General features: G+C 47.0%; 1 protein-coding gene across 1 annotated transcript; it reads left to right on the forward strand.

The window, feature by feature from the left end:
* Window positions 1-1,049: 1,049 nt before the first annotated feature.
* sms (spermine synthase) lies at window positions 1,050-21,260 on the forward strand. The gene is made up of 11 exons (XM_006627749.3): window positions 1,050-1,268; window positions 5,856-5,976; window positions 8,052-8,139; window positions 9,049-9,113; window positions 9,701-9,876; window positions 10,559-10,713; window positions 10,998-11,087; window positions 11,738-11,852; window positions 12,454-12,533; window positions 13,862-13,977; window positions 16,590-21,260. The coding sequence occupies exons 1-11, from the start codon at window positions 1,223-1,225 to the stop codon at window positions 16,618-16,620; spliced, it is 1,083 nt and encodes a 360-aa protein (XP_006627812.2). The 5' UTR covers window positions 1,050-1,222; the 3' UTR covers window positions 16,621-21,260.
* Window positions 21,261-24,262: the final 3,002 nt, after the last annotated feature.

Consider the following 24,262-nt stretch of genomic DNA (forward strand, 5'->3'; position numbering starts at 1 on the left):
AGGCACTGTTCTCTGAATAAGGGTGGCACAGTGGAATCATGTGGTTGAGTAGAGCCAGGACAAGCATGTGCCTGTGCACAGGTCCTTGAGCCCTAGTAGACCACATTATCCCAATTTTCTTTCTGGTTTTTCTTCTTGATTTTCGTCAGGTTTGACATTCAACAGGTGTCATGCACCACCTGCTGTAGTGGTACTCATGATTTGTTGTCAAATAGGATTTATTTTATTTAAAGAATGAAATGTGACCAAACTGGATGTTCAAGATTCATTTTTGCTTGTGCTTATTCAACAGTATAGTCTTAGAGTTCAAAGAAGAGCAGCAAAAAGGATCCCTTGTCTTGGAGAATTCTCCTATGAAGACCGGTTAAGGCAGACAAATATTTTCGGTCTGAAACAGGCGACTGAGAAGCGATCTGATTGAAGTCCTGCATAGAAAAGCCCTAAGGGATATAGTGTTTGCAACACAGGCTTCCAAGTCTGATGGCTCATGCCAAAACTCTGGGCTCTTTTAAAAACTGTGTGGAGGAAATATTACTTTCAATTAGCTATTCAAATTTCAAAAGCGCAGGAGTGAACTATCACGTGGCAGGAGAAGAATCAGTCAGATTTTAACTCGCCGAGCTTTGTTTTTCTAGAAGTCACAAAATCAGTAGTGTTTTGAAGGGTACATACTTGTAGTCGCCCAAAACAAATCGGTATCGTATGCAAGGAGGAGGGGGAGGGCTGTTGATAACGGTGTTATTCGTGTTGATGAGGTATTGGTATTGTGATGAATTCTTTTTTTTTTAAGAATATTTGCTTGATATCTCTGCACGTTATGCCCGGTCCTGAGCTCTTGTCAAAAACAAAACGAACTTGAATACCCCCGTGCTCTTTAGGCCCTGAACCCGCAACGCCATGTCGCGTCCCTGCCGTTGCCTGGAGCAGTTCAGTCCTCCTGTGGCCGTGGTTACCTGCGATATTTCGCAGCCGTCACCAAGGAAGTGAACGCTAGCCTAATGCGGCAGTACCGCCGCAGCCCCTCCTCCACCGCTGAGACACGCTCACCATAGTGCATGGTCGGCTCCGTGCTCCCTCCCTCTCTCTCTCTCTCTGTGCCTCCCTCCCACCCCGAGTCTGTGTGCGAGTGAGCGCACCTCCAGCCCCTCTCCTCTGTCAAACAGGCTCGTTGCACTTCATATCGGCTGCCTACACCAGGCATGGCAGAAGGCTGTCCCGCACTATGGCCGTACGACATTACACCCTCGACTTCTGCCTCTCCGCGCCAGGTAAGCGCAGCTCGCTTTAGCGGGCGGGGAAGCTGCAGGTCACTCGGCGACTCCACTCGGGCCTCTCCCTCTCTCTCTTTCTCTCTCCACACCGTCGTCGCATCTGCTCGACCATTTTCATTGTCCTGCGCTGGTGCTTCATTTCGCACGTCCGCGCTCCGGTGTTGCACGGAAGGCCCCGATAAATATGCCGATGGGAGGCTGCGAGTCGGACCCACCCCCGTACGCGTTTGCGCTCCGTAGCCGATGATCTTTTTGACCTCCTGCTATCGATTATTCGGGCGAGACGGGGAGGGTGTCCCCTGCCAGTGCACGCCGGTCCCCACCCCCCCGGTGCGGGGCGTCTGGGCTCGGGTGCGGTGTCTTTTTCTGCCACCTTTGCGCCGAAAGCTCGTTTCGGTGCGACGCCGAGCGAGATGGACTGTATTCGCCCCCCATGCAGACGGCAGCTCCTCTTGCCAGGCGTCGCTGTAGCTGCGATATCAATGTCACTTATTCTTGGCCGTAGGCGCGTGTAAATCGAAAGCGGCGCTCGTCGCGCACGTTGTCTTTATATAGCTAAAACGCACATTGCTCGCCTCTTCAGCTGTGGTCGGCTCTCGGGATTTATCTTCATTTCCCGGCTGTAAGGCCGGTTGCTCGGCGCAGACGGAGTGGACACATTGCTCGTGTTCCCGGGTGTTACAAACGAAAATCCCTAGCAACCTGACACGTCTAATTATTTTTAAACCAGTTCCGGACCGTGCCGAGAAGGCAGTTTTTAAAACGCTGCGATGTGAAGTTAAAGTTTTCCATCGTCAAGAGCGCCCCGTGTTGTGGAAGAGCCGTTCGGATCATCTGCACGGAGATTTCAAGTTCTTGGAGAGAACTGATTAATTAAATAAATGTGCATAATATATTCCGGGCTGGAGAGAATCCTATGACCTCATGTCTGCGCCTGCAGTTGCCCTGTTACAAGTCCGGAATAATGACCCTCTTGCAAACTTTGTACGTAGTCATTCTTATATTACAGCTCCATCTTATAGTGTTGGCTGATGGTGCTGCAGAACACTTTATATTTTACTTTTGTTTTTAGAAATGCGCTACAACGTAGTTTTCTTTCCGCGCACTGTAAAGGCAGGCTGGCAAAAAGCACGCTGTCATTTGCACCGACGTGCTGAAATAATCCGCCAGTCCACCGTGCCACCTTGCAGTATTTTTCCATTATAATCATTGTTGAGCAGAAAATCCACAAGGCGCAGATGTCTGCACTTGAGAACTGTGAGTTTGGAGTACCAAGACAAGTGACAAGTGAATTGGTTATTAATAGTTAATTAGTTAATACTTAATTAGTGTTTGTATGTAGTCATTGGTATTTGGCAAAAAAATCGTTTTCTGTAAATAAGGTGATGAATTCTACTTTTTTAGATTGAGAAATAATATAATAATAAGTTTTGAAATATTATTTCATTTGGCATATCTCCTGGAGCTGTGTATTACCTGAGCAAAACAAGCCAGTGGAAGTCCCCGAGCATTAAACAGGGCAGCACTTGAGCACGAGACGGCAGGAGCACACGCTGGAATCGATGTGCTGTCGAGAGTGCGTTTTAAAGGTGGGAAAACGAGGAAATGACCTGTGCTGTTGCTAACTGGCAGACTGATGGGGGTTCATCAGTTTAAGCAGCACACACCCTTAATTCCTCCGCGGATCACAGCTCATATCGAACGAAGGGCACCACAGGGCCTAGCTGCTGTGGCGATGTGAGACATTAAAGGAATCGGACAGCCGCTGGCAGACCTGCTGACTGGCTGTGTTCTCCAGTCACACTGGAGGCGCCGGCGGCCTGCTCAGTGTAAGGGCCTGTGTGCTGACTTCACTGGCGCGGAGCAGAACACAGTCTGCGTGCCACGGCGTGCGTGCCGAGTTGTGCCGAAGTGAAGAGGAGCTCTCCTCTGCTGTGGGGCGCTTTGTGGACCTTCCCTCTGCTGCCCTGGAAGGAAATATCAGGCAGTATTGATCTCGGCGGGGATCGGGACAGAGCATCTCTGCTCCACTCCTTTGGGGGTCTCGGAATCCAGCTGGTTTTCGGGGTCCCCTTCAGTTCTGAACGGCCCCTCGCCTGGCAGAGGTGCTAGCCGGATCAGTCCACGCCTCCTCCACAGACCGCCTGCTGGACGCTGGGCTCTGGGGCCTGAGGGTGCGGGCGAGGAGCACCTGAGACCAGTGTGACCACAGCGTCTGATTCATGCCACGGGGCTGCTGCTGTGTCTGTTTAGCCATCGTTGAAAGTTCTCCCCTTACCTTCTCATCACATCATCATCATCATCATCATGGGCAACATTATATATATATAGCACCTTTCATACATTAAAATGCAGCTCAAAGTGCTTTACAGAACGAACATCAAAATAACGTGATAAAAATATCAGAGGGCATAAAAAAAAAGATAACGCCGATAATGGCAGTAGGGATTAAGAAAAGGAAGCCTAGCTTTTCCTTCTACCTAGCGCGCCCGACTGGGTGACTGAAGTGGGTGTTTTGTGGAGTCGGACCGCTCGGCCGTGGCTGAGGGCAGTAAGCGTGGCTGGTTTCCTACGCGGCAGGGGCAGGTTAATATAAGCTCTTCCAGCCCACCCCATCGGAGGTCCAGCCAGCTCCGTCCCCGAGGAGCGGACTTCCTTTTCGGTGCTTAACCACCGCGGCACCGTGCTGCCTCCACTCGGGAGTCCGTCTCTGTAAGGACGGGACAGCGTCCCCAGGACACTGAAGCCCTCGGTTTGACCACGAGAGGCATGCGGCGAGCAAGGACTCCTCTGGGCAGTTGTTTGGCTTTACTGCGTTTTGAAAACAGCCAGCGCTGCTCTGGATCAGGCTGCCTTCCCCTGGTTCTGCTGGGCAGCAGTGTGGACGTGTCGGAGCTGTGCAAATGCCGATGCCGTACGTCTCCGGAAGGCAGGGCTGCGAAAGGACACCAGCGTGTTGTTTCCGTCACCCAGCAGGATCTGAAAAACAACGGGAATTGTTTTGGAATACTTCCGCCTTCCTTACAGCCTTGGTTTTGGTCGCAGAGCAGCGGTTTCACCCACACGAGCAGTCAGCAGTAACAAGGCTGGTGTTGGCAGGAAACGTGTCGCTTGTTTGCTTGTTTCTTCCAGCCACCTGCTTGGGTGTTGTTTCCTCTCCCCTCTGGTTCCCGTGCCGTTGCAATTTTCCCCCCGGGCACCTTCTCCCAAGGACTCTTCAGACTCCCAAGTGTATTAATGACTTATTTCTTACTCTTTCGGCTAACATTTTTATCTAAAGCGACTTACCGTTTGCAGCTGTGTAAACGGTGTGTGTATGCGGCGTGCACCAGGAGCAGTTCCGGAGAAGCACCTTGCTCCAGGCTGCAGCAGCGGTGCCTCGCCAGCGCTCTGAACCCCAGGCCACGCTGCCGTCCGTATGCGTGTCCACAGCTCTGGGGGTGCGCAGGTCTTTAAAAGCCTGGCTGCCGCTTTGCCCGACAGGAGTTCCCGTCTTCTCCTCTCTCGCTGTACATGGCCGCGTGCCGAGAGCAGTGCTGCAGCCTGTGAGCGATGACCCCAGTCCAGTGCCACTAGGCAGCCGGTGCTGCAAAACGGAGCAGCTTGGTCACCTTGCCTGTCCTTCTTACGGCCTCTCAAACGCTCCCTGTCTCTCTAAATCCAGCCACGTGCGTGGCGGCAGCAGTGGGATTAGCGGATCAATACAGGGATCCCTGAGGGACACGTGGGAAACGCGCAGACTCGCTTGTCATTTATCGATTGAAATTGATTTTTTTTTTTGAACGAGACGAGCTCGTGCTTTTTCTAAAGGGTGACCTCCGTTTTCCTTTGCTAGCCTCTGGCCTCAAGGCTGTGCTCCTGCCTTGGTGCGCCTGGCCCTCAACTCTGCACGCTGATCAGTTCTCTCCTGCCTGCCCGGGCACACTGCCTGTGCCCACAAGTGTTCTGTACCGTCAGCCCTCTTACTATCGGGTCTGATGAGCTGACTTGGAAAACCTTTCTGTTCCAGTTCTGGGTCCGCTCCAGTTTCTTCCTAACTCTGAGCAATGCTTCACTTGGTTCTCCTTAGATCTGCTTTTCAAACCTCCACATAGAGAGTAAAATCATACATCAGCACTTTATGATGACTACTGACAATGCAAGGGGACTATAAACCCTCCAATGCACCAGTCACTTTAGTTTAATACTGCCTTAGATTTTTTTCTTCTTCTTCTTTATTTTTAATTTTCATTTTTTTTAGGTAATCTGGTTATATCTAATGGTTTTATGTTACGCTGTGCCTGATGTTTTTGTGCTACTGTTCTTCTTGTTCTATTGTTTAACTGTCAGGAGAACACGGAGGCAAAAGCCTAACAACTAGGTTGGTATGGCAATAAAGTTGTTTAAAATCGGTCTTCGGCTGTGGTACAAGACACTGGAGAATTCTGGTTTTATCGGTGTGAAAAGCAGTCGGCATTGCATTGCCTTGAAGTGACACGCAGTGTACAGTTTGTGTGCCAGATGCCTGTTCAGTTCTACCTTCCTGCCTGCGATGATAATGTGTGAGATAAAAACACCTTTTTCCTCTTCGTTGCTCCCTAACAGGTGACTGCGCCACCATCCCCGAGGGACTGCAGTCAGTTTTTCAAGAGCAGGAAATGACAGGAACCGTTCATAACACTGAGGGCCGTGGCTACCTGGCCACATTCATTGGAAAAAATGGCAGGTACTTTCACTTTCAAGCAGTTTTTTTTTTTTGCTTTGCAGTTGCAAGCAAGTAGAGAGCTGACTCTAGCTGCGGCATACTTATATGTTTGTGCTGCTAAAGGTACTGCATAACTCCAGCTGCTTGACTCTCAGGAAGGACGTAGCGTGTCCAGAGATATGCTGCAGCACTGTGGACTAGCCTGTGCTCTGCTCATGGGACCAGTGACCAGTGAGACATTTTGGAAACACAAAAAGGAGAAGGTGTACAATTCGCCTGTGAATATTTCCTTAGTGACTCTTGAGTTTCCTAATTTTCGGTCATTGAATCGCATGTCCTCCACATTCCAAACGGGGATCTCCTGATGGCTGGGTTGATGTCACGTGTACGTGCCACTGTGAAGGACCGCGTTCTAGTCCGCACGATCCCGACGCATCCTTTTTTATCGTAGAACAGTCTAAATCAGCAGCACTGTTAGGTTCGCTTTAAATAAAAGCCCAAAAGGGTTCAGAGTGATTTTTCCTGTCATCTGCTGTGACACCCAGGAGAGAGGCCCATGAGGCTTCACAAGATCTGTGTGGTGTCGTGGTTAGGGGGGCAGTTGGCTGCTGAGTCAGTTCTTTATCATGTGGGGGTGAATAATAAGGGCACAGTCATTGCATTCGTGTAGTTACTCCACCCAGGGCAGAAACTGTCTGAAGCATACTGTAGATTGCCGTGTGAGCGTTATTGTGAAGGCGTAGGCTGTATGTTGTGAGGGCGTCTGTATTGATTCCATCCGAGTTCATTATTGAATACATTTGCTGTGCTGTTTACTTTTCCAGGCAGTCCAAAAAAAAAGTTCATTACTTAAAAAAGCTTTCACAGCAAGGTCAGTGCAATACTGCAGTGTGTACAGTCATTATGGAACTGGGTAAAGTTTATAAGTGGGGTAATTCTGCAGTGGATCTGCTACTTGATCATGTTGAAATGTATTTATTTACCAAAGGTGTAGGTTGTATTTATTTACCCTTGCTGAATACAATTACATTTATTCCGTTCTAGATATTGCTCCTACCCCCACTGTGGTGCTGCTGCTTTTATTTAGCAAGACAGAAGCCGTTCTGGAATAGATTACAAAATGGGAATTCTGATATTCCACTGAAGTCCCTAAGCCTGTCAAAAGTGTGGGCAAGTCTGTCAAACGTCATAATAAAAAAAAAGATTTGGTCAAATACGTCGAGCAATGTGGTGCAGGAGGTTTTGATTTGCTGGTCAAGTGTTTCCTATACAGCACCTTGCACTGTGTGAGCTGCAGAGTGCCCTGAGTTAAGCCAGCGTTTTGTTCTGCTGTTATAGCAGGGCTTGGCTCTCTGATTTAGGGATTTAGCTATTATTTCCTGTTTTCTCTGTGCAATCAATACATTTGCAGCCTGCTTTGTAGATGGATAAGCCAGAATGAATCACATTTGGAAGCTGCACCTGGTTCCGTGTTGTAAACAGTTTATTCTGACCAGATCCATTTGAAAACAATTTCAGCTCACAGCAGGATTTACAGTCAGTGGCTATTGAGTTAGTAGTACGTCAGTGTCTGGGGCAGATCTCGACCCAGGGAAACAAACTCTCAGTGCGTTTCAGGGGATCTGCTTGAGCAGTCAGCTGAATGCAGGAAGGCCACAACAGGAAGCTACAACTCGCAGGGCGCGTTGTGTCCGAACGGCAGACATCTTGGCAGTTTAGACGCAGCGACACACATTAGCTAAGCCCTCGAAGCATGTCTGGTTCTGCTGTAAGTCATTACTGATTGAATGCCTCTGCCTAAGGCAGGCATAATTAACATTCGGCCAAAGTGAAGGATGCTGTCACACACTGTGAGCTTGTTCCTTCATCTGGAGAGTTTCACCATTGCCTGTATAATACAATTATGGGGGCAGGCTTGAAACTGTAGTAGGCCAGAATGCAGTTACGCTGCAGGGCTGTCATCGTGATCAGTGCAGATGTGCCGCTCAGGATTGTAAAACCCCCTGGAATCTGTGCTGTGTCAGGGCCGGGGGCGGATCTCTGGGTTTGTAAAAGAGGTGGCGTTGCTGTTGAGTGGTTTTTCTGCACCATCGCAGGTTCGCCGTGCTTCGAGTTCACCCCCACGGCCTCGTGACCGTGGACCTGCAGAGCTGCGAAGGAGAGGACCAGAGCCAAGTGAACGATGTAGGTTGTCGCCGTCTGGCTGGAGCCCCTGTACTGTATGACATAAAAACTGTTTAAACATCTGCGATCTGCTGTACCCGGAGCTGTTGTCCCCCAGGCTCATTTTCTGCGGTTGTTTTTGCATTTTATTCTAGTAAAATGTAAAGTTGGGGTGATGATTGAAGTTTCAGTAGAACAGCAGTAACGTTCAATGATGAGCAGTACTTAATCTGGACCATTGTGTGTAACAGTTATTGTTTAGTCTTTGGTCATGCAGCGATTGTCTTGAGTGTCAGTATTGCCAGAGGCACTCCTAGTTTGGCCCTCAGACTCCCTCGTTGTTTAATGGACCTTTTTCACGTTGGCCTTCTCTTGACACTGGACACCTGAGCATCTCCTCTTTCTCTGTAACAATATAGGATACAATCTAGGAAAGTTCACAGGTGATACTGAAGCAGGAGGTTTAGCAAACACCGTAGAAGCTGCAAATTAAATGTAAAAAGTTTCGACGTAAAAGTTTAAAGTATTTTCTCAGACAATCGTGGTATAAATTTCCATTATCATCCCAACAGTAGCAAAAGAAACACCGAATGTATCCATTATATTGATGATACAGACCGTATCTGTGAAATTTATAATGGAGTTTTAACAGTTTTAACAGCAAGCTCTTTAAATTATCTTCTAGGGTTTGTGTGTGACTTCAGCAGCCCTGGAGTTTGATGCTTAAGGCCCTGATTGTAAGAGAGACAGTAAATAGCCATTGTGTAGGCCTATCGTAGTTTTTGTACAATTTGCTGAGCAGCCTCCCAGGTGCTTAGTGCTTGTTCTAAAATTTAAAGGACAGCTGTTTCTCTGAGAATAAACATACCTTGAAAGTGAAGCTAATCTCGAATCAATTAATATTCTGTTTTTTTTCCCCCTCTGATCTAGCTACTGAATGCACTAGAAGAAAAAATGAAAGTTCTTTTGCACAGCAATATAAAGAGGACTAAAAGGTATGAAGTTTGTTATTGACTTATTAAATGTCTCCATGGGCTTTACGATAGACAGAAAAGACTAGACAGTCCTGTACCGTGATACAGGGATGATAGAGTTTTTAAATGCACCTAACAGGACCAGTCCACATGCTCAGTAGTTTATATATCCTTGGCTGGCTGCTGTGCTTCATCTTTAGTTGGCATTACGAAAAAATGTAATCATAAATGTTTGAAAATAGTGATACTCACTCCTGGCCTTGGGAACCACTTAAATTGTTTTTAAAATCAAAACAGAATGCCTTCAGCTCCGAGGAGCGGAGAGCAGGGCCTTGAATCTGGGTGCAGCCCCTTCACAAGGGCTGCACACGCAGTGTGGGAAACTGTCAGTTCCCTGAACCCAGGGAGGACGTGACGGCTGTAGGAAGAGCGCAGCAGAGCTCGAGTGTGAGCAGGGCTGTGGATCGTGTCTGGGTCCCGTCAGTGACGTGAGCTGAGGGCCCGTGACCTGGTGCCGCGGCCGGCCCGCCAGGGAGCCCCGCTCGGCGTCTGCTCCTTTCTCCCCTCTCCTGGCGGCGGCGTGAGCTCCGTGCCTCCTTTCCCTGCAGGCTGCCGGCCCTGCTCAGGGGGGCGGGGGTCGACCGCTACTGGCCCACGGCGGACGGGAGGCTGGTGGAGTACGACATCGACCAGGTGGTCTACGAGCGAGACTCGCCTTACCAGAACATCAAGATCCTGCACTCCGAGCAGTTCGGCAACATCCTCATCCTGAACGGAGATGTCAGTAAGTTCCCGGGGATATGCAGGGGGGGGAGGGGACACACTTCTCATGCTGTGCGGTGCTGCAGGCAAAACTGCAAAGAATACCATGATCTGCTGCTTTAAGATAAATGGTTTTTCCTTTCTTTCTAAAATTGTTTTCCTTGGCAGAACCAAAAAATTAGGGTTTTCCCGAGCTTAAGGTTTTAGTGTTCAGAGGTGAGGGATTACCAGACTCGGTTACGTGAATAATGATATTGTCCGCTGTCAAAATGGCCCATTTAGGGAAGAGTTAGCGTCAGGAGTCTGCTCTTCTTCTTTCGGCTGTGTTGAAGTGTTTTGGGAGATCTGGATTTTGGTGCCAGTCTGTAGCTGTAACTGTTAGAATCCATCAGCAGGAAGAGTCTCGAGAGCCGTGGACTCTGGCTCCACTGTGCCGTGGGACGGGTCTCCTGCCGTTCCTCTCCGAAGCAGAGATGGAACGTTTCAGCCTCATCAGATCGCAGGGCAAAGACCCCTTTCCTTTTGTGTATGTTTGAATGAAGACATGGGTAATGTGAAGTGACTAGTGTCTGCTCGGGCGAGATGAAAACCTGCCAAATAACTGGGAGAAAAGAAATAGGTGTGGGTTTACATAGCACAGTTTGCGGTTCAGGCCAGCAGGTGCTGTGGGTCAAACAGCCATGTGTCCTCCTCCTTGTGTCCAGATCTGGCGGAGAGCGACCTGCCCTACACCAGGGCCATCATGGGCAGTGGGAAGGAGGACTACGCGGGCAAGGAGGTCCTGATCCTTGGAGGGGGCGACGGTGGGATCTTGTGTGAGGCTGTCAAACTGAAACCAAAGATGGTCACCATGGTGGAGATATCCTTTATCCAATCGGATTCCCCTAGGGAACCGCTTAAAAGAACCGCCGTGTGAAACGAGAGGCCATACGGGCCAGCAGCCCGTAGTTAGTATTTAATTTAGTTCAACTGAGGCTCTCATCCAGCTTCTTCTTGAAGGAATCCTGGGTGTTGACTTCAACAGCAGGACCTGGCGGCTGGTTCCACCCTCCCGCCACTCTTTGGGTAAAGAGGAGCCTCCAGGAGGCCCACACGACTGCGTCGCCCCCCCCCCCCCGTATTCTTCCTTAACCAGGTGTTCACATTGACCAGATGGTGATCGACGGCTGCAGGCAGCACCTGCGGGGGACGTGTGGGGACGTGCTGGACAGGCTGAAGGGAGACTGTTACGAGGTAAGGCGGTGCAGGGGCCGGGCTGTGTCCGCCCCCCTCCTGCTCGGACCGGCCTTTCCTGTTTCGCGATGCGAGTGTGATCGTTATCGGCTGCCGCCCCTCCCCCCCCCCCCCAAAAAAAATCTTAAGAGTGCCCAGGGCAAACAAACTGCCTATGAACCTAGTAGTTTCTTGTGATGGATGGAAAGCTCGTGTTTTTTATGACGGAAACAAACATCGGTACGAAAACGAGAGACCAGTGGTGTAAGGAAAAGTGCGCTTTAATTTGTGACTTGATTTCTGGGAAAACCCTGAGGAGCGAAAGGGGTTCGTCTTCGAAAGACGAAGACAGATGACTTGATGAATACGAAACAGCAGATAGATTCTTCAGGAATGAATCAGTTAGGCAGGGTGCAGTTCTAGGGCATTACACTGTATATTGCTCTTGATTGTTTGCCGTCTTGGAAACTGGGAATTCTTGAGTGAGAACAGTAGTGTGTCGCGGTACTTCTCGTGTGCCGAACTGAAAACATGCCCTTCTGCAGTCCAGACGGAGAACAGGATCTCTTGTTCCTTTGCAGCCTACGCATGCTGACGCAGCTGCCCACCTGGACCTCTTGAGGAGATGTGCATTCCTGGGAATTTAGTCAGCATGTCTGTTTTCTTTCCAGGTGTTAGTGGAGGACTGTGTTCCCGTGCTCAAGAAGTTTGCTGAAGAAGGGAAGATGTTTGATTATGTTATTAATGACCTGACAGCAGTACCCATCTCCACAGCTCCAGAGGAAGGTAAAAATTATAATAAAACAGCTCTGAAGGTTAAGACCTACATTTGTCTTCTTTTTTTTTTCCTGAGCCCAAATGATACATCCGTTGTTTGCTCATGAGAAAAATGTATCAATCAATTTAAACTGTCATACAGCAAGCAAGCTTTGTGTAGAATGAAGCAGGAGTTAGCAGAGGTATTTATCAACCATTAGATGGCAGTAAAACCCTGCAAATGAGTGGGGAATGGATTTTAAACCGGTATTGCATACAAGGAGCAAAGGAACAAGTAAAGGTTCATTCCACGTGACCACACCTGAAGAAGGCTCCACAGCCGAAACGTTGTTTCCTTTCTTCTCTTTTCAGCAGGGAATAAACCTTTACCTGTTCCTTTGCAGCCTACGCATGCTGACGCAGCTGCCCACCTGTACTAAACAAGGAGTCATGTTTGACCAGACTTGAGTTTGAACCTTTGTAGTTTTTTCCAATACGTCGGTAGTGCTGATTTTGCCGAAATCGCCAAGCTCCTTCAAACGTGAGAGTTGTGATTCCAAAAGAAGAGCAATGCCTGCAAGAAAGCATGGAGGAAGATTCCCAGTGAGCAGTACTGAACTCTTTATTCCAGATTCCATGTGGGAGTTCTTGCGGCTGATCCTAGACCTTTCTATCAAGGTCCTGCAACCCAGCGGGAAGTATTTTACACAGGTAAGAGACTACTTGCTACTGTGTAGTCATGGTCTTCGGGTTTGGTTGACTTCCTAGGGTTCAGCAGCTTAAAGGCAGGTATAGTGAGTGACAAGAACAGGAATTCCCAATGGTGATTGTTCATAATACCGCAGACTGCCCCCTCTCCCAATAGGGAAGGCCAGGAGATAGTGTAGGGCTCTTAAAGTTTCTTAGCCTGTTCCAAGAGTTTTCATTAAAACGGCCCCGTCATTTAATCAAATGTGGTTCACGTGTTTATGGAGGACTACGGTTTTCACAACTGGGGTGCAGACGTCGCTGGTGTCCACCAGGGGCAGAGCTGCATCCTCGCGGGGCTTGGCGTAAACTCCAGTGGACGGTGGTGACATTAGCGCCCTCTAGTGTACACGGCTGTGGTGCCTCGTTTAATTGGATGCTTTTAACGTGATGAACGCCCTGCACTAGCATAGCCAGCACTGGAAAAATCAGGGAGGGGGGCGTTGTGCCCATGTCTTTGCTTACTGTGACGGGAGCCAGAGGAAATGACACAGAAGGGGTTGTACTGTGGCAAGAAAGGTGATTTTTCTTATGTTATTTTTATATGTTGGGGCAGCACAGAAGCCATCCTATTCCAGCGGAAGTGATAAATCTGCTGAGTGTAATTTAAAAACGATTTAACTGCAACGTAGGACGTGCGACCTGCCTTTTATTCTCCGGGTTAGACCCATCCAGTTTCCAGTACAATGCGGCCAGTTTCACAAACATCTCTGGCACGGTGCGTTCCTGGGAGAGGAATGACACATTTATTGTGGAGCTGCAGACAGCCTGCATGGTGAGGAAGTTTGGGAAAATGACCATATGCCATCCTGTTTAAAAAGAGGAGTTAATTATATAGGGAAGGGTTTCTTGCAGGAAGCCTCAGCCTGTTTGGTTCCCTACTCAAACTGGATGTTATTTTTTAATCAACTGTTTTCCTTGGGAAAAGAGCTCATTATAGTCTTAAAAAAAGCTATTAATACCAGAGTCTCTGTTTCCACTCTGGCTCTGTTTTAATGGCGCCGTGCAGGGGGGTGGGCAGTGTGGACTGCACATGCTGGTGCAGCTCTGATCTGATTAACCTGATACACTGCAGCGAGAAGGCCGATTGCCCTTTCCTTCCGCGCTGGCGACACCTTAGAATTTGAGTGCATGGGATAGTCTTTCCTTTTTGCTGTACTGTACGTTTGTCGTTCATCCTGAAAACCATTCAGTTCTAGTCTTGTTGTATTGCGACTTCTCCTATTCGGAAAGTGAAAAGAGTTGGGGATTTTTTTGTGTGTGGGGTAAACGGCTCTTCTCTTGTCCTTCAGGGAAACTGTGCGAATCTGACGGAGGCCCTCTCCCTCTACGAGGAGCAGCTCGGCCGGCTCTGTTGCCCTGTGGAGTTTTCCAAGGAAGTAGTTTGTGTTCCATCGTACATGGAATTGTATCCTTTTGGGGGAAAGAGATCAGAAAGACGGGAGGAGGGGACGTAGCTAAGAAGGTGTTTTTTACTTCCATCCTAGTGCCGCAGTGCCCTCAGACAGAGAGAGAGGGCCGCTTGAAGCTGTAACCCAGTGCACTCTGGTCTGGTCTAGGAGCGCCTCCAGTCTGTGGGGCCCCCAGTCCCCAGAGCTGACTGGTGCCAGTAACTTAGAGTAACCCGGGTCTCCTGGTTTCTGCTCCAGCTAGGTTCTTAATCATAGGCTAGTTTATCTCCATTTTTCTAATCGAGTTGTCTTTTTAAATTGGCTCTTAGAAAGGTGAATGAGATTTGGGATTAGCCCTGTGCTAATTAGTGAGTCTGGCGACTGCCCTTATTTGGGTGTGTGAGCTGAAATACAACCAGGTAGATTTATCCAGAAGGAAAGACACGTGACTTTTACTGTGGGAGATATCTGATAGTGTCTTGTCTTCATTACCCATGTCTATGCATCATCGTTTCATCACCTGTTATGGGCTGTTTAGTCAGAAATAAGGGAGCTACTTCTTAATGAGCAAGTTATTACTCAGGGTGGTGTCATACAATTTCAATGACGCTGTTCCTGTTTGTTTTTGTTTCCTGAAGTACAGTATTGACAGCAGCATTAAGTGGCTCCAGCACGATGCTCTAGTTCGGCACTGAACTGACATTGCAGTCAAGTTTCTGTCAGAATCTTAGCTTTGGCAAGCCTGTTCTTACTTAAACCGTTTTGAAAAACACAACAAAACAGTAAAACACTTGAGCATAGCCTCCCAACACTGCCCTGAGCTTCCTACTGGCTGGCTGCTAAAAAAAAATCAGACAGCTGTGATAGAAGTGCCAGTGAAGTAAGGATTCCACAGTGTCAGCAGACTCCATCCCTGACACGGGCACCCTGGGTCCAAGTGGCAATGAGATCCGTATAAATAATTAAGGAGATGAAGATTGAGCGATACCAGGGGAGGAAATTTGACATTTCTTCGACTGTGGTGAGCAAGAAAAAATGAAGCTGTGATGGACAAGACACAAGGGCAGGCTAATGACGGGCTCTGTAACGGTAGCGGTGTATCATATTGAAATTATTTTTAGCATAGTGATTAAGGGTAATGGCAGGATGCACACCTTCCTGAAGCCAAGTGTTCTATAAACAGAACTGTAATTATTGCACTTGACATCAGAGTGTTGTCTGTGCAGGGTGTAAGACGTTTCCCTGGGTGACAATTTGTAACATCCCGGAGAAGGAGAGGAAATGTGACATGTGTATATATATACTGAAGCAATCCGAAATAACCCTCAAAGAAAGACAATGCTAAGGAATGATTCTTTGGCATTAGGTTTTACTTTCTGCTACTTCCTTTCAATTCCGATGTGAATTCATCAGTGAGCTCAGTGATGCTTCATGAATTTATAAAGAGATGGAAACTGATCAGCTCAAACTGTAGATTTAGTATCATTGAGCATTGTTAGCTTACAACAAGGATTTCAAACACACCCAGAACATGTTTTAATACTACACTGCTGGATATGATTAATTATAAACTTTGTTGCTTTTGTGTGCTGGAAAATGGTTGCGATGTTTGTCCACGCAGAAGCGGGGTCACTTGTGCACGAGACTGTGCTGTCATTTAGAGACAGGAAGCAGGCACGTCCATCCACCAAGTGTCATAAAGAAATACTTCTGGTGCGCGGTCGTGTAATGGCAAGTGGAACTGGAGGATTGGAACCAGGCAGGATCACGCCTGGATTGGGCCGCACTGCCCTTGATGACCCACACAGGAACACTTCTGAGGTTTTGATCGCTCATCAGCCTCTAGCCCAGCCACGGTAAATGGCTCAGGCCTATACAAAAACAGAAAGACTTTCTGTCATTTAGGCATCTAATGAAAGGCGTTTATTGTGTTTCAGCGATGCTGGGGCTATACGTGACTGTCACTGTTGATTAACCAAGGGCTGGCTTGATAATCTGACATCTCTGTCGGGGTTTCTGGTGCCTTGCCGTCTAGTTATGCTACGTGGATGGTGAAAGACTGAGAACAACTGTTCTTTTGAGCGGCGTTACGTATTTCCCAGCTCCTATCGTAGCGGAGCTCGTGGGGTGACGTCAGCGCCCTCCCTGAGCGTAGCAGGGTCCTCAGCTGCCTGTGCTGGGGGAGGTCTCCTTTAGCTCACGCGGTTGGTGCCCTGTTGCGTTACGCCGGAGACCGGGGTTCGCGCCCCAGGTGTGGGGGACGGAACGGGCGGCGGGGGGGCACGACCCTGCGCGGAGCCGCGACTGACACAATATGTTGATAGTTTTCTTTGCCTTTTTTACTGTAACACTGCTTTTTTTGATACAGCATTAAAAGCAAAGAAAATGTGCACCCCCCCCCCAAAAAAAACAATGTTTTTTAACTACCTGGAGTTTTCTGCGCATCGTCCCGTTTTGAGCTCAGCTGGCCGATTGCCAGCGTGCAGGGGTACCCGAAGGATAGGTCTGGTGCAGCAGCTGAGGGTTCGAGACCCCGCTGCCCTCTTCTGGAGCTTTGTGCTACTGCAGGTTTTTAAAAAGGAAACGGGGTTTCACGTCTGCGCATGTCCTCCTTGACGCCTTCTCTCAGGTGGGTGTTCTACACCGTGTGGAAGAAGTAAATCCAGTTCCCAACTCCAGAGCGCCTCCTGCAGAAAGAACACTGAGGGGAAGCAGGCCTGAAGCCTGAACTCCAGGCGTCCCTTACACTGTAAAGAGACTCAGAAATCCAGTTTGCTGTTTTTTTTCTGTTGTATGTCTACATTACTATAATAATTACTGTTATTCCTGGTTTTTTTTTGTTTTTTAAAAGTCAGGATTGAAAGGTGAATGTTTTTTTTTCCCCGGACGGGATGGTTAGTATTTCTGTGAGATTCTGAAGTCGCAGGTGATTGGTGAGTGGAGCCAGAAAGCTGCTGATTGCACTGAAACAGAATGTGACCAGGCTCTGCAATTCCAACAGCCTCTTTAAAAAGTTCTTCCGATGGTTTTCTTCATGTTTGCTGTCTTCTTCGTAGCACAAGGCTTTGAAAATCACTTTTACGATTGTCATTTTTTGGGGGTGGTGGGGGGGGGGTGGTTGCACTCTACTTTTGTTCTGATTTATGGTGCTTTAAATGTACAGCCAGTGACTTGATATAAACTAGGGCTTCCAGTTCTGTGCTGGCGTTGACCCATGGAAGAGCAGACTGCGTGAAGCTTCGTGAAGAAGGGAAATGGCTCATTTGTTTTAAGCTTCATCACTGCTAATTCTTGTTTTCTTTCCCCGCTCTGTCAAGACCTTCCCAGCAAGCATCACTGGGAATTCTCTCACCCCTGTCCACTTGGCTCCTGGGCTGCAGTGTGGCTCTGCTGTTTGATACAGGCCGCTTTTCGTTCTACCCCTCTCAACAGCTGGTTTGGATAATCTTATTTTCAAGCTGTTCTTGAATTTCCCAATGCAGATGCGGAGCGAGGAGGTAGTTCTTTCTTTAAATTCTGCTGCCGAAAGTTCAATTTTAAATGAAAGTACTCCAAATCCGACCTCAGGGTGAATGCTTCTACAGAAATGGTGACGGGACTTGTTCCTGCATGCCAATCCAGTCACGTCAGCTGCAGACCCGATTTCACTGAAGCTCACGCGGGGTAGAGATTGAGTTTAACACCGTTTGTCTTAAAAGGTGCTATTTAACCATCGTTAGTTCCCGACAGGAAGGTAAAACCCGTGAGCTCATAGCCAGGAGCTGGTTCCTTGATCAGTGAGGGATATTATTCATTAACACTAAACACCTTGCAGCAGTGACATCCCCCAGTGTCCGACTCTGCTGTGGCATCACAGCAATCCCAGCAAGGGCAGAGAAGAGTCGACAATGGACACATGAAGTCCTCACGGTGTCCCAGTTGTGTTTTTAGTACCCTGGGGGTGGGCAAATAAGGGTTCTTCTGCAGTAATAGGGTATACTGAGGTAAAGGATTTAATAAGATCTGAGGTCTCTAATAAAGCAGCTGGACTCCTCATCTCACAGCTTTCCCTGAGAGCCCCCGGATATGGGACAGGGTTTCCTTGCTGCTTTTTCCCCCAGACCTGCCAGTTCAGTCTGATGTGGATTTCGACCCACCGAGCGAATTCTCAAATTCCTTATCAAGAGTCAGTTAGCAGGGGTCTGTGATTAAGGTACCGATGATTTTCCAGAGGGTGGGTTTCTGGTGCTTGGCCACGGCTGTCCAGCGGGGCCGTCTTCTGGGAGCTGACCTGCTTGTAGGATGGAAAAGAAAGGGTGAGGTTTGGCCCGGCGGCGCCGGGGGCCAAATGGCGAGATTTCCAACTGGGCTGTAGTGGCATCAGGGAAGCAGCTGCAGTGCTGGTGACTGAGACACGTGTGAGCTGTATGCAGGCCACACCATGCAAATCAGGATCATATCACTGGTCTCAAGCGCCATAAAACTCTCACCCCCGACAAATCTGGTCCAATTATTTGTGCGTCACTCTTCCAAAGAAAAATGGTTCAAGATCTGCCTTCATATGCGCGCTTCCCAAGTCCTTACTCTGAAGAGTTAACTGAAACTGAGGGTATTTTTCCATTTCCTCTGTGATAAAAAAAAGCTGAAGTCAGTCCTGAGGTTTTTAAGTTGCCCATTACGCCTGTTTTCAAACAGATTTAAACTCCGCCACACGGTCCCTTGAGATTGCTGCCCACTGAACAGCCTCATAATATCTTGACAGCCATGTGGTTGTTTTCTCCTCCTGCTGCGTCTTTTTCTTGCCTCTGTTCACCAACGGTTTGCCCATTCGAGATGCTGAAAGCAAGGCTGTATCTGTTTGAAACAGAAAAACAGAGGCGCACTCTAGGTACTGCTGATGGAGCAGTGAAGGTGCAGCTGTTGTGTGGAGAATCTTTTCACCTGGGCTTGAGCCATTTTGTGTTCTGTTAGGGGGGCACTTTATTAATTCAGCTTGCTCAAAAGGAGATTTTTTTCTTAATAGTTTTTTTTCCAGAAGCCGAATGTTGATTGTTGGTTTCAGTGTTAGGAAAACAACTTGACAAAAATATTTTTAATTAAAGAGGTGCAATGGGATATCATAGTTTATTTTTATATGGAGGTAATGAGAAAGGTTCAGAGAAAGATGACCCGGCAGAGTGAGTCAATAAGCTGGAGTCTTCGTGTGCGTGTTTGGCCTGGAGGGAGGGACCCTGCAGGTCCTGTGGTTTATAGAAGTGTCAGTCCGATGTATTTTGACTTTGTGTTTGAAATGAGACCATTGGACTTGAAGGGATATGGCTCACAATTTTATTTTAGTTTTTACTTCATTGCAATTTCACATTCAGTTTGCACTCTTCTTGGAGAATTCGGCAGCACTGTTAATTGAAGAGTGAGTCTTGTCTAGTCAAATTCTTAGGTCCGAGTATCATAATGGATTATTCCTCCAGCATTTTACAGCCCTGCTTCGAAATGTTTTTTTTTTTTTTTTTGCATTTTAACAGGATCCTCTGCATCCTGTTTTGTTTGCTGGGGCTTAACCCTCGAATTTATTTATGGGCTGTTGACTAAAAACGTGATAAAAATATTTTTTTTAAATTTAGAATCACCATTCGTTTTTGTTTTACTTGCTTTGATGCGGAGCAGCCCTACACCAGTACTGACAGTCTTGAGCGGCACCAGGTACCCAGTCTCGAACCTGTGTTCACAGGGTTCATCCTGGGCCGTCGCTGGTTGAGGCTGAAGTTGCCCAGGTTTGTTTTGCCCTGTTGCTCTGTTTTTTGTTTTTTCAACAAAAAGAGTATATTTGATCGGTGCTGCTGTGGATGTTAAAAATAAGCCCATCACTGCTCACTGTCTCCTGACATTCCGATGTGTTCAAGTCATATACAGAACATTAGCCCAGTGGTGAAACACCATGAATGTGTTTTAAAAATGTGCAGTTTAAGTGTCTACAGGAGGGTATTCTATCAACGTGAATGGATGTCAAGTTTCGGCTTGAACATAATACTGTACATTTAATATCCACTTAAAAGTGAACAGCCCCATTAATTTGTTTGGAATCCTTTGTGTGCCAGGTGTTAAAAACTAACACGTCTAAGAAATGGAGACTTGTAAGTCTCATCAGGATATAACAGTATAATGAAGATGGTGGTAATGCTAAGTACCAGTAATGTAAAAGCTTATATGAAAGTGAATAATTGTTTGCACCTGTATTTTGGCACTTAAGTGCTTAAAAGTCCCAAGGTTTGAAAATATTATTTATCAGCATGTTGTCATTGATCGAACTGTTTTTTTTGCCTCTGTGTCATCCTAGTCTGCATTAAGTGAGTTGAACTTTGCATAGCAGGGATCTTTATGCTGGAGAAATGTAGATGTTACCTCCTATTATTTCTTACATCTTGAATGATTTTTGGACTTGCTGCGATTTCGAATGCTGACTCGCTGTGCTGTTTTTACGCAATGAAGCAGAAGACATTCTTACACGTTCTTATAAAGAAATTGTGACGAGAGCCATATGAACAGGGCTGGGGGGAGGAGGGGGTGTTGGAGAGACGGAGTCGCTCTGCAGTAAGAGTGAAGGTGGGCAGAAAGGTTTCTGGTGCCGGTTCTTCCCTGACCTTCAGTGCAGAGGCTGGTTGTGTGTCCAGCCCTTGGGAGAAATGCTGGGCCCTGTTGAGCACCAGACCTCAAGGTGTAAACCGGGGTGAGTCAACCTGGGCACCTCCCATTCCATGTCATTACAGGGCTTCTCCAAAGCTTCATTCACCCGGGTGCTGAAGATCACTTTGAGCAATGGAATGGGAGTGTCTAGGTTCACTATTTCAGGTGCATATTCCTCACTTTGACTTCCACATCTGGGTGGGAGTTCTTGTGAAAAGCAGTGCAATAAAGGGCCTTTTTCTGTGACTGTTTAAGATCTGTTGAACGAGGCAGTAAAAACTGGCTTTCCACAGGTCGTCTCCAGAATGATTGTTCTTCGCTCTGTCACCTGTTCAGAGAGCTTTCTTGTGAGCTGGTTTCCTCTGGGACATGCACAAAACACACATGTGTTTACTGTTTTCTCTATAAACTTCTGCTTTTTGCTCTTGCCCCCAGATCAGCAGGATTCCAATGAAGGCTGTGGCTGACCACTTTGCTCGTATGTACACTTGCAAATCCATTTGCCCAAACTTTTGTTTGCACTAACGTCTGCTCCCACCAAAGTGTAGAAATGTTTGAGAGTATTTTATCTAGGCACTGAAACCTTGTTGAGCATGCTGTAGGTGCGGTACACTGTTAAATAAACTTACTTTCGTGGCAAGTGGGTGGAATTTGTATTTTTTTAATAACCTGCCAACATCTTCGTAGGCTTGCACAGTTCCTAGACTGCTATGAGAATGCCACTGAACTCTTCATGACTCCTGGAGGACTAAGTTCTGTTTGGCAGATCTGTTTTGTCTTTCCTGTAATTGCTAAGTAATTAAGATTATGTTAAAACAGCCAGTGAAGCACATGTGTTTAAAAAAACACTGGTTTTATTTATATAAAACATGAATATTGTTCTCTGTAATGTTCAGAAGGTTAAACTGGTTTCTTGTTGATCTAAATGGAGCACTCAGCCTGTATATCTGCAATGTGTGTGTGGTTGTATGTATACAAACGCACCCAGTTTTTGAGCTAAAAAAAAATGTAACACTGCTCAATCATTTCCAGATGGAAAGAAATGTGGTCTTGTCAAACCCTGTGCTTGTATGGGTTAAGTTACAGATCCATTAGTCACGTTAACCACCACAGCAATCACTCGGCACCCCAAAAAAAGAAGGGGGAAGTTTCCTGAAATGCCAGACTCCCTCACCACTCCAGAAGTTCACAGTAACTGGAAATAACAGGACAAATAAGGATTTTTTTCATCATCAAATCTATAGATGTTTTTGCAGAAGTGAAGAGGCTGAAAATGTCTGTCAAGGCAGCTTGGTGTTCAAAATTTCCCTTTATGCTTCCGGAAGGTGGAAATAGTGGGAGAAATTAAATTCATCATTATCCCATGTATCAGAATATATGGAAATACATCTAGAATCTGTGCTTGTCCAATTTTCATCTGTTTTTTTTTTGGGAGGGGACCGATCTGCAAGACAAAGCTTGCTGTAGTGGTTGCAGATTCTGCTGTCGTAGGTATAATCTTTCACAGGGACAGCTGTGTATTAATGAGACTGTGAAACGTCCCTCAATGCAGTGTGCTCTACTGGTGGTTCCCGAAGGCTTCCTTAGAAGTGGGTTTTACTTTGTGTGAAAGGAGCAGATTATAGACTGCCTTCTGCTTTGATCAGCGATTTCCTGGCAAAATTAAATTGTGACCCGTGATTTGCAACACAACTTACATCAGAACAAAAGACGTTAAATAAAAACATCTTGCTTGTCATAACTCCTCGAAAAGACTGCTGTTCTTAATTTGTTGTGAATAAACTTGCGGAAAAGGCCGAGATGGAAAATGTAACCAGTAACAGTTTTTCCAAAATGTTTTTCGCAGCTCTCACAAATAGGGTTGGATTTATTTGAAGTCGGATTCTACCTCTACATCTGGATTTTGCAAACCTGGAAAAATGGGATTCAATAACTTAATACATACTGTACCAGCTTTTGCGTTATCTGAGCCCAATGTTTATAGGGTGACGTATCGGTTACAGTGACTAAGTGATATACTGTGTAGCTTAATTCAATGCAATATTATTGAAATTAGTTTACAAAGTAAAGAGGACCTTTTAGCGCATTTAGAACTAATTTGGATTTTAGTAACAAATTAATCCAAGTGTCTCATCCATATGTTTCTTGAAAGAATCCAAGTCATCAACTTAAAAGCTTCAACATCACGACTGGGCAGCTTGTTCCAGAATGGATGTCAAAGTGGGGTCCTGACTGCTTGGTCTTTAAAGTTCCCCTTGCACTGTCTGAGCGTCATTAGCCCCAGCATCCTGGTTAAATTCCAGCAGTTCCCCAACATTCCCCCTTAATTCAATTGCCAAAGTAACTTCTGGGTCCTCCCTCATGATCTGTTGAGTGGTGCTGTGTGTCATGCAGGTGGGACTGCACTCCAGATAGTCCCCTCCTATAAAACTCTCTGGGGTCCTTTGGAATGAACTGTGGTGCTGTATGTAAAGGTAAGCAATTAAATTCCCCCACTGAATCACATGCCACCTTTGAAGATTTTATGTTCCCTGTTGTCTGCGTACAGTATGGTTTTTTTTTTCCAGCTTATTGAAACATTCACTGCTCATTTACCCTTCCAACACCGCCTTCCTAGATGGCTGAAAGGTGATGTTTGGAATGATATGATGACCAGTGACAAGCTGGTTCACTTGGGCGGGCTGACCCAAGCTGTTCCTATCTCCGAGGTGCTGCAGTGGACTGGTGTTGCATCCAGGGGGAGGGGGGCCACTTGCCCTCCCTCCCTACTTGCATCCGATGCTCCTGCCTAGGTTTTGCAGAGACGTACACCAGGACCCAGGGAGCATCAGTGGGCGGCTCAGGTTGGGTGAGGGGGCATGGACACGCGTGGGCCTGTGCAGTAAAATCACACATTGCTGGTGGCTGGCTCCTGCCTCACGCTCTGCACACAGAAATTGCTGTTATCTGCACCACAGGCGCAGACGCTGCCAGCCCGGCAGGCATTTCAATGGAAATCACTGATAGGGGAACATTCAACAAAAAGGCTTAATTAAATTGCTGAAAGAAAAGAGAAATCTAGCAGATGCATGGTGGAAATATGCAAAAGGCCTCCCATCTGAAGAGGCAAAGGCTCTTGTTGTTTGAAGATACCATTCTCTCTAGCCAGACAGATGATTTGCTCATACAACTGCAGCCAGATTGTGCTGCCTTTTATGTGTGTGTGCGCAGTTAGCCTTTGGCCCTCATTCACACCCCTGTTAAAAGCCAGCGGCTAAGTGGAAATACATGGCATTTGGATATGGACTGCAGATCAGCCTGCTTGGATGAGACAAAAGTAAATTCCTTTCCAGTTCTATCACACGACATCCCTGTCCACTTTCTGACCAGGAAGGGCATGACATTTTCAGAGTCAGATAAGGACCTAAGAACACCCATTTTAGAATACTGTATTACCAGTATTAGTTGTTGAAAATGATCTGGTTTTAAGAAGTAAGTTTTTGAAATCATTAGCACTGTTTAAATTGCACAACGTGCAATGAGATAGAGGTTCAGGGTTGAGTTAATGGTCAATTTCACTTTCGTGTATCATCTCCAGCCCTTACCATTTTGTAGTGGATTATGCTACTGCAGGTCAGGAGAGTCAAAATGAATCTGTGCTCA

The sequence above is a fragment of the Lepisosteus oculatus genome, chromosome 5 (genome assembly GCF_040954835.1).
Source record: "Lepisosteus oculatus isolate fLepOcu1 chromosome 5, fLepOcu1.hap2, whole genome shotgun sequence".
NCBI classification, from domain to species: Eukaryota; Metazoa; Chordata; class Actinopteri; order Semionotiformes; family Lepisosteidae; genus Lepisosteus; species Lepisosteus oculatus.

Excerpts from the sequence above, each read along its gene's own strand:
- sms (XM_006627749.3), top strand. The coding sequence starts at position 1,223 with ATGGCCGTACGACATTACACCCTCGACTTCTGCCTCTCCGCGCCAG. Across the intron at positions 8,140-9,048 it reads ACCAGAGCCAAGTGAACGAT|CTACTGAATGCACTAGAAGA; the intron begins GTAGGTTGTCGC and ends CCTCTGATCTAG. Across the intron at positions 11,088-11,737 it reads TGAAGGGAGACTGTTACGAG|GTGTTAGTGGAGGACTGTGT; the intron begins GTAAGGCGGTGC and ends TTTTCTTTCCAG.